Here is a 10,062-nt window from a genome sequence, read left to right as displayed (position 1 = left end):
TGTGATGTGTGCAAACGTGTGGAAGCATAGGTGTGTGCATGCATATGTGCACATGAACGTGGAGGCCGGAGGCTGTTGTTTGAGTGTCTTTCTTGATTACTCACTACCTTGTATACTGAGGCTTGGTGTCTCACTCAGACCTAGAGTTCTTCAGTCTGACCTGTCAACTCAGCCAGCTTGCTTCAGTTGTCCCCAGTCGGCCTGATAACACTGGGGTTACAAGTTGAATTCTGGGGGTCTGAATTCTGCTTGTCACACTTGTGAGGTGAACACTTTGCTCACTGAGCCATCCCCCGAGCCCCACTGTGGACATCTTTGCAAGATTATTTTGTTCAAATGTCATCAGAATTTTTGTGCTGTTTCTTTTTTGTCTGTTTGTTTTGTCAAATTGACACAAACTAGGGGCATCTAGGAAGACGGAATTTCAATTGAAAAAAAAAATGTCTTCATCAGATTGACCTGTAGGCAAGTCTGAGGGGGCATTTTTCTCATTAATGATTGATGTGGGAGGCCCAGCAGACTGAGGTAGTGCCAGTCCTAGTCTGGTAGTCCTGGTTTGTATAGGAAAGCCAGCTAAGCAAGCCATGGAGAGCAAGCCAGCCAGCAGCATTTCTCCATCCTCTCTGGATCAGTTTCTGCCTCCAGGATTCTGCCCTGATGACCCTCAGTGATAGACTATAAGCTGTAACATCACACATGCCCCTCCTCCCAGTTTCTTGTGGTCATGGTGTTTATTTATCAGAGCAATAGACTGCAAACTAAGACAGTTTTCTTGCAGTACGTCTCAGAGCATTTCAAATACTCTAGTTAGCTGGGCAAAGTGATAAGACAGGCTTGGCCTTAGCATTCAGGAGGCAGAGACCATCTGATCAGTGTTAGTCAGAAGCCAGCCTGGTCTACACAGTGAGACCCTGTTTAAGTAATTAAATAAATAATCTATAGATAGATAGATAGATAGATAGATAGATAGATTAATAGATTCTCCAAGAACATCTGTGAAGTGCTTGCATTACTTTATTAGAACCACAAAAGAAGGTATGTTTCAAAATGTTTCAAATTCATAATAAGAAATATTATAATAAATAGTAAATAAATAAATATAAATAGGCTCATATACTTTCATGAGTATAAAATATAACAATAAATATTTTTAAATAAGGGGTGACTGAGTGTTTTCATAAACACTTTGGCACAAAAATAATAGCTTATCAGTTCTTGCTCTTCTGCTGACACTTTAAGGGAAGACATAGTCTTCCCTTAAGAATATTTTGATAAAAACTTACAAACAACTTGTATAGTAAATATGAAAGACATGATAGAGGGGACCATGCTGAGGTAGCTGTGCCACCTTTGGGGGAACGAGAATGTGACCAGAGAAAAGATTCCTGCGGGAGCTTAAGGTCAACCAGGCCAAGACCTCCCGATTCTTAACCTGACTCTTATTAACCTATTTTGGGGAGGAGGGCGCTGTGGGAGAGGAGGGCTCTGTGTGGGAGGAGGCCGCTATCGCGAAGGGCCTTGAGCCTTTCAGGAGGAGCTCAGATAGCTCATCACCCTGTTGATAGTCATGACGCGGGTGCTGAAGGCGTGGAGGAGAATGCACAGCTTCATTTTCACCCTGTAGGGATCTGCTTCTCCCGCGGGAGGTCTCTGGAGCAGAGTCTCGCCGTTATGATTCAGGGACTACAAAGAAAAGCCAAGCATAGCATACATACAATGTAAATATTAAAACATTTGTCTGCCAAAAAAAAAAAAAAAAATGGATAGAGTCAATGCACAGTCCGGGGCCTGCAACCTAGTCCCTCATCACACTCCTAGACCCATTTTACATCTACTCTTGCCATGTTCCTGCAGGAAAAGAGGGAAGAAATACTTGCTTGTGAGCACATACCTATGTCTTTAATGAGCTCTGACAAGACCCCTAAACAGCCCAGAAAAAAAAAAAAAAAACAACAACAACAAAAAAAAAAACATCATTAGGGCTGGTCTCTCAGAAGGTATGAGTCTATGAGGTGGCAACTGCAGCAATAGCTAATTAATTTTTATAAGTTATGTTAAGAAGCCTTGTTCTTTTAGAAGAGGGATCTGGGGATGGGTGGGGGGATGTGTCTATGGATTAGAGCTTACTATCAGCAACAGGCCTATTTCTGATAGAAATGCTATTTGTGTAGGTAAACAGACCAGTACTGTGTTTCCCACACGACCCTTTGATTTCATAACATAGAATAAGAACTTATGTTTCTATGATGTTTAAGATTTTTGCTTGCTCCTCACAAAATCTTGAGAGAGAGAGAGAGAGAGAGAGAGAGAGAGAGAGAGAGAGAGAGTTTCAAGACATCCTATTTTACAATTTGTCAGCACAGTTGTTGACTGGTCTCTGGTAGACCTCTTTCTGCTACCCAAATCACCTGACTTCTGGGCTTGTACATGCAATCTCCATTACAAATCTCTGCATGGTAAGTTGTTTGACATCTGTGTAAACTTCACTGTCTTTCAAATAAGTCATCTGGCAATATATAATGTCCTGGGTGGTTTTATGTTAACTTAACACAAGCTAGAGTCATTTTGGGAGAGAGAAACATCAACTGAGGAAAATACCTCCAGCCAGATTGGCCAGTGGGCAAACCTGTGGTCATTTTCTTGATTGATGGTTGCTGTGGGAGGGCCCAGTTCACCCTGGCCTGGCAGTCCTGGGTGCTATACAAGGCAAGCTGAGCAAGCCTTGTGGAACACTCCAGTCGCCAGGATTCTTCTATAGCATCAGCTTCTGCCTTCATTTTCCTGGATGATGGACTCACTACACTTTATACAACGAAGTCAACCCTTTCCTCCCCAATTTGCTTTTGGCCATGATGTCTTATCAAAGAAATAGAAACCTTAACCCAGACAGTATGTGTGAAATGAAAAACAATTGCTTTTCAGACAGTGACCTCTGAACATACCTTCATCCCATGCCTTAGCTGCCAAGTTGCTCATCTCTCTCGTGTGCACATTTCTGTGCTTTGTGTTAGCATTGTCCCCACAGATGCCTAACACTGCATTTCCCTAGAGGTAAGATCACTTTTCATTTTGGTCACATTTTGGTTCAAAATAGATTATAATTGAACAGCAGCCCCATGTGGTTTCCCCTGGTGATCTTTGAATATGTGTGCAGCCCCTAGAGTGTCCATCCTGTCCATTTTTAAAAGGACACGTGTACGTTTCCATGTATTATATGCACTCACACATGTGCATATCTGTGCCTTCACAGTGCAGAAGCCAGAGAAGAGATCATGTGACTCTCCACCTTAGTCCTTTGAGGCAGGGTCTCTCCCTGATCCTGGAGGTTTCATGGCTAAACTTTCAGCAAGAAAGTCTCAATGTTCCTCCTGTCTCCACTCTCTGGAGTTAGAGAGCCGTTCAAGACCACACCCTGTTTGTAACATAGGAGCCCCAGGCCAAAGTCAAGTTACCCCGGTTGCACAGCAAGTGCTCTTAACCACTGGACTGTCTCTCCAGTCCTAATCTTGACCCTTTAAGAGAAAAACGTATTAAAAAAACAAAACAAAACAAAACAAAAAAACCAAAGCCCTGTTGTAGAGGGCCCTAGTTCAGTCTCTTAAGCTTGTTTCCTCCTCTATATAGACCTTATTTGCTTGTTGTGGGGCTGGTACAAGAAAATGTATTTGAAAAGAGCCTGATTTGTATCATGAGGTAGACGAGTAGAAGGCTGCTTGCATTTGCACGTGCTGTAGAAGTCCCCCTCAAGGCTGTCTTAGCAAATGTAACCTTGCAAGGCCTTTCACCGGTGGGGGATGGAGGTGGGAGGGGACGTCTGGGTCTCTTCCAACCCAAGATGTGCTGACTTTATTATATCTAATAAAGGGCCTCTCTTCACCATGAAAAGGGAACCCTTGCTGACAGGAGGCTGCCTCACCTGCATCAGCTCCTCAATAGCGATCAGCATGTTTTTGTCCAGAATGATTTGCTGGTGGTTATGATTCTGAAGTGCTGCATTTATGGCCTGGAACTCTGTCTGGTACATCCTCAAGTCCTCATAGATGCTACCAAGGCACAGGGTCTAGAGGGTGGGACAAAATGGGGAAGGAACCATTGAGATAGGCTGGAACTACGTGCCCCTGCTGCAGGTCAGAAAAGAGGTGTGGCTTACCATCATCAAAGAAGTCTTTTGTGGGGGCAGGCAGCTCCCTCTCTAGAGGAAAGAATGATCAGGCATTAGTGTTGTGACTCCATCATGAGGAAGGAACCTTTAGATTGCTTACTTACTATTATGGAAGAAGTCTCTCTAGTGGCCAGGCAACTCTCGTTCTAGAAGAAAATCATAAGACAAGGATATCATCATCATCATCATCATCATCATCATCATCATCATCATCATCATCTGTTTCTATTGTAGCCCTGGCTGTCCTGGAACTTACTTCGTGTACCAGGCTAGCTTCGAACTCACAGAGGTCCATCTGCCTCTGCCTTTCAAGTGCTGAGATTAAAGGCATGGACCACCACCACCCCCTGGCCATTTGTTCTTAATACAAATTTCTCTGATTTTTTTTCCCCTCACACTAACTCTTCATTACAGTAAGAAGCATAAGAAACTTCACCATCATACTTTTGTGTGGATATGTGTAGGTATTCCTGTGTGCACATGTGTGCAGGTGTGTGTACATGTGGAAACAGGAGGATGGATCTTTCCCAGTTGCTTCTCCTGACAGATTCTCTCACTGGACCTGCAGCTCGTTGATTCATCTAGACTAGCTGGCTCAGGTATCCTCCTGTCTCTGCCTACCCCGGCACTGAGGCTGCACAAGAAACCATCAGATCCAGCTTTCACATGGGTGCTGGGGATCCGAATTTAGGTCCTCAGGCGAGTGAAGTAAGCACTTCAGTAACTGAGACTCTCCTGCCACCCCCTTCCCTTTTAAAGATGAACTCTTATTGTGTATCTCTGGCTGGAACTCACTATGCATACCAGGCTGGCCTCTAACTTAACAGAAGCCAGCCTTTCTCTACCCACTGCGTGCTGGAACTAAAAGTATATACCTCCACACCCAGTTCAGTTATTGAGTATACCCTTCAGCTTGTAGAAGTATTTGTACAGTTGTGACTCCTCCCTGGCCCCCTCCCCAGTCTCACGTTTGATAGCTACAAGTAAATGTTTGGAGACAGCTGAGGTTGGCTGCACAGCTCTTAATCTTGTTTTTTTGGGGGGAAGTCCTCCATACCTTGTGTAGTTCCAGTGGTAAACAGGCCTCCAGTGTGCTGGTTTTGTCCCTTGTGATGTCTTCATGATCAATGTCTTCAGCAGTGCAGGAATAATGTTTCAGTTTTTCTCTGGCCTGGGAAAGCCATAAGGAGACACGGAGGTGATACCCTTACCAAGATAGCTGGCTCCCTCTGAGACCGGCACCCCAGCAGATCAGCAGAGCCTAGAACTGGCCACTCTGAACCATCATCTCTTTGGCCAGTGGGAAAGTCAGGCTCTTCATAAGATGAGAAGAAACCAACCTCCGGCATGCTCTCCCTACTCTTCCTCCCCCTTTGCTTAGGCTGTCTGCCGGCAGGATGTTTTTTGCACCATGTGAACACTGGGGTGGCTGTAACAGGCTGCGATAATCAGCATCAGCACCACACTGTGCGGCTTGCTTCTGGTGAATCCTGTGGTTTTTCCTTTTGCCAAGCAGCTGTGTCCTACGAATCTCTTTTTTTCAAGTATAACTTCTAAAGGGGAAACAGTTAAAGTCACAGCTTGAAGGCTGCAACAAACTCGCAAGCCCTAAATACTAGTTGAGCTTTAATTTACATACTCGAGGGCCGCCTCTCACTCCCTGCTGTGCTGGAAAGCACCACAGAACAGAATTACACAACATATTCAGAAGTCAACAGCTCTCTGATTGAAGGTTGGACTAACTTTTTCATTCAACTATGTCACAACTGGGGTGTGACAAAGAACACACAGCGATGGATGTGCCCTCCTGGATTCCGCGTTCAGCTAGAGTGCAATAGTGACCCAAACTAAGCCAAGGTTGAATTCTATTGTACCTTGAAGCCCAGCACTGGTGCTTGGCAGTAGGGGAGTGAGGAGCATCTGGTTAACTTTAACACCTCATCCCCTCCATACCAAACCTCACCTCAGGAAAACAGTCTCTCCTTTCTGCAGGAATTCCTTACATGACCCTCCCTTAAGGTTTTTCCTTAATTTTAAGGTTTCATGACTACACACGTTCTACCTGCATGTATGTCTGTGTACCATGTGCTCAGTGCCCACAGAGGCCAGAAAAGGACAGATTTCCTATGACCAGAGTTACAGATGGTTGTGAGCCACCATGTGGGTACGGAAAACTCTGGACCTCTGGAAAAGCAGCTAGCTCTCTTAACCACGGGGTCCATCTCTCCTGCCTGGGAGCCCCATTTAATTAAGATTGAGCTTTGAGGAACAATCAGCTACACTATGCAAGATTAGAAGGAAAGAAAGGGCAAGGCAGTGGTGGCGCACGCCTTCAATCCCAGCACTTGGGAGGCAGAGGCAGGCGGATTTCTGAGTTCGAGGCCAGCCTGGTCTACAGAGTGAGTTCCAGGACAGCCAGGGCTACACAGAGAAACCCTGTCTCGAAAAAAAAAAAACCAACCAACCAAACAAACAAAAAAAACAAAAAAACAAAAAAACAAAAAACAAAAACACACACACACACAAAACAAACAAAAAAAAAAACCAAAAAACAAAAAAAACAAAACACACACACACACACACAAAAAAGAAGGAAAGAAAGGAATTCACCAAGAAGACGTTGTGGAGGGGAGTTTGTTTATCTTGGGATAGCTATACAACAACAAGCTAGAAGATCCTCAAGAAAGATTTAAAAACCACAACAGAAAGACAGGAGTTTCTCTCCTTTCCTCCTCTGTTCCTGTGTGCTTATGAGTGCATGCATGCCCTGTTGGGGATGGAACATGGGTACTCATTCAGAATTAAACCGTAGTAGAATTAAATTCTACTACGGATCTCCAGCATAGCAGCTGCAGGATAACTCGAACGCATCAGCATTTTGCTTCAGCTTTGTCACAAAATCGAGAGGAAACCGTGGCATTTTTTTTTTTTTTTTTACAACAGAAAAGGCTATTTTGCATTCAAATATAAAACCTGAGAAAAATGAATGGAGCTATGAATAAAACTGGATCACACTTGCCCAAGAAAAGTGAAGACTGGACATGATATCTGATGTCTGAGTCCTCCCTGAGATGTGTCCATCCAAGGAACAGCATCACAGTGCTGGACACTGGTGAGCAGCTGGAGAGACAATCTAATTCATCTCTATGGCTTGTGAAGCACAGAGAGTGTACCCAGTGACTGTCTCTCTGTACCACCCGCTGTGAATCAGAAGCAGGGAGCACCTGGCATGTTGCCCTACAGGCAGGCAGGCTGGGAGGGACACTGTAAGTACCCACTTTCTTCTGTATAAACACAGTCCCAACCGATGCCGTTATAATTTATTACCATTCTTCCTTTCTCTGGAGACACAGTTTCCTTTAGATTATATTTAGAAGTTTTGAAAAGTCGCCTCTACCGTCCTTGCCAGCTACCCATGAACTACTATGGCTTCCCAGCAGATACCAGATAGGTTAGAAGTCATTTCAACTGCTGAGCTTGGAAGCCAGACAGACACGAGAAACTCACCGTCTTCACCATGTCATCCGTGGTCTTCAGCAGGTTTTGGGACTGGCTAAGACACTTGGCAGGTCCAGAGACTGGTATGACCCTGGCCAAACTGAGGTGGTTTAGGAGGACGAGAGTAGCCAAAAGGAGGAGGTCTGGAAGGGAAACGAGTGGTAGGTGGAGCTTGGCAACCTGGTTTTGACCTGCCTCTTTCTTCAGCCATTCTGGATTCATTCATTCAGCAAATTTTCCCATCCGTTTCTTCTAGGTACTGACCTCCCTCCACCCATGATTTAACTCCTTCCTCAGGGCTGACAGATGAAGAAGCAAGACCTCCCAGATCTTGTTTGGGAACTGGCTGAGACCTACATTTTCCTTTATCTAGTTTCAAGGCTGGGCTTTAGTTTTCTTCCGTGAAATGGGCATAGCGGTAGCGCCTCTGGTTGCTCTATAATGAGGAGACCGTGCCAGGTGCAGCGCAATCTAGCACCATCTTCCTTCCCCTCCTCCTTCCCTTGGCCTGCAATTGAGGGCTGCTCCTTAGTCTCCCTTAGTGGGTCCAGGGCTCCTGTCTCCTCTTTCCCGGGCCTTCTTCCCTGATCAGGTCACCCTGGTTCCCGGCCTTCAGCTACTTACAGCGTGATTGACACATGCTGGACCCGCAATGAGAGGAGCAGCTGGATGCCGAGGGTGAGGCGGTTGGAACACTGACCCTGGGGGACACATTTTTATAATTGTCTGGATAGCCGGCAGGACTTTCCCAGGACTGTGTCTCTTGCTTTCTCTCTCTGTCTCTACATCAGCTTCAAGGACAAGTGCGTCGATCGCCCCCAGGGCGGGTGGCGCTTTCGAATTAAGAATTAACTCTCGGAGTGCCCGTCTGAGGAGATTCGGGACCGTCCCACCGCCCACCGCACTCAGAGCGAAAGCAAAACTGGCCTGCGAGTAGCCTCTCTTGTCCTGGGACAGGTCTGTCCCGCCCCACTACCCCCTAGCAGTAGCATGCTGCCCAGCGCCCCTTCCGAAGAAGCACAGGCTATCCACTTGTTTTTCCACTGTGGACACTGAGTCTGACTCAATGTGTTTTGCGAATGTGTCCTGCCTTGAACGTAAAAAGGAACAAAACCGGCGTGGTGGCTATATATCGCTTCAAACTCGGTTCTAGCAATTTGGATTGATTGTGACGACTGCACAGCATCTTGGGAGAAAAAGGCCCAGAGAGCAAGGCCGTCACTCTGCAGTCAGCAAAGACTCCTGCGAGCCTCCGGATCTGCAAGGAGGCATTACCTGGCTGCCAGTGGGATGCATTCTGAGCTAGTTCTGGGAATAGGAATCAACACAGTAGGGAGGCAGACAGGAGATGGGAACAGAGAGTGCTGCAAGTTGTGATACTGGTGGGGATGCATTTGGCCACTGCTGAGAGATTTTGGACATCCTTAGCCTTTCTGAAGTTTTAGCATAGAGATATCCTTGGATGTGCATGTTGGAAAGATCCCCTCAGGAGCAATTGTCGAAGCTGGATGCAAGGGTCCAGCTCAGATCCAAGGGAGTAGATGGCAGGATATGGCCAACCCATGGTTCCATTCGAGATGGAGAACAGAGGAGAGCTGAAGGGATTCCCAGTGGGGCAACAGGCTAAGGCTTGATAACTCCCCAGGCTGAACGAACATAGTTCCAGCTCCTGCAGGGAAAGTGTGAGAGTTCAAAGCTTGCTATGACAAGTTGTATTTTGAAGGTTTGGGGTAGGAGGTTCCTTGGAACTTTAGTCCTTACTACCCCAAGACAGCCTTACTAGATGTGCAGAGAGAGAGAGATGGCCCTGCTTGGTCATTGGCTTGGAGCCAGCCATGTGTCTCTGCTGAAAAGGGTATAGCAAGGAGGCCATAGCAGCTCTAATCTGTAAGGTCCCTGTGGCTGTGAACTGGGGACAAGAGACAATCGATGATTAGAATCACTGATGTCATAATAGTTTATGTAGAGCTGTGCTTGTGCCCAGGAGGTTAAGATTAAGCTCATCATAAGGGTGTGCCTTTCCTAGAGGGCACACCTCTTACAAAAAAGTAGTTTCTGCCATCCAAATGAGCCCAGAGCCTCTGTTCAGTGTGCATTCTAGGCCACTAGATACAGTTCCTGACACATGCTTTTAAAATACAACTTTTAAAAAAATTCTTGTAGAACTCACAAATGCATACAATGTATTTTGATCATATTCGTCCCCCCAGGCCTTCGCTGACAATCCTTCACTCTCTTCTGTCATGTCCTAACTTAGTTAAAGAAAAACCTACTGAGTTTAATTTGTGTTGTCTCTACACTCGTAAGTCGGGAACAGACTCAACTAACCAGCAGCCACACACCCCCTGCCACCAAAAGCCTGAATATCCCTCCTGAAGAAGTCATCAGATGTCATAGTCCCT

General features: G+C 45.8%; 1 protein-coding gene across 2 annotated transcripts; it reads right to left on the bottom strand.

Annotated features, from left to right (window-relative positions):
• Positions 1-1,046: 1,046 nt before the first annotated feature.
• On the bottom strand, positions 1,047-9,104 carry Il12a (interleukin 12A). Of its 2 annotated transcripts, XM_034500971.2 has the most exons (7): positions 8,285-9,104; positions 7,670-7,803; positions 5,220-5,333; positions 4,267-4,308; positions 4,151-4,192; positions 3,917-4,060; positions 1,047-1,683 (listed from the first exon to the last, which is right to left on the bottom strand). In XM_034500971.2, exons 1-7 carry the CDS (start codon positions 8,298-8,300, stop codon positions 1,528-1,530), a joined length of 648 nt encoding a protein of 215 aa, XP_034356862.1. In that variant the 5' UTR covers positions 8,301-9,104; the 3' UTR covers positions 1,047-1,527. The 2 variants fall into 2 exon arrangements, with proteins under 2 accessions (XP_034356862.1, XP_076788611.1); XM_076932496.1 differs by having other exon boundaries at positions 7,670-9,101.
• Positions 9,105-10,062: the final 958 nt, after the last annotated feature.

Source organism: Arvicanthis niloticus, chromosome 4 (genome assembly GCF_011762505.2).
Source record: "Arvicanthis niloticus isolate mArvNil1 chromosome 4, mArvNil1.pat.X, whole genome shotgun sequence".
Taxonomy (NCBI): Eukaryota; Metazoa; Chordata; class Mammalia; order Rodentia; family Muridae; genus Arvicanthis; species Arvicanthis niloticus.
Note: the sequence above shows the minus strand (reverse complement) of the source record. Positions and strands in the feature narration are given on the sequence as shown.

Excerpts from the sequence above, each read along its gene's own strand:
- Il12a (XM_076932496.1), bottom strand. The coding sequence starts at position 7,882 with ATGAATCCAGAATGGCTGAAGAAAGAGGCAGGTCAAAACCAGGTTGCC. Across the intron at positions 4,309-5,219 it reads TACCACTGGAACTACACAAG|AACGAGAGTTGCCTGGCCAC; the intron begins GTATGGAGGACT and ends ATTTTCTTCTAG. Across the intron at positions 1,684-3,916 it reads CTATTGAGGAGCTGATGCAG|TCCCTGAATCATAACGGCGA; the intron begins GTGAGGCAGCCT and ends TTTTCTTTGTAG.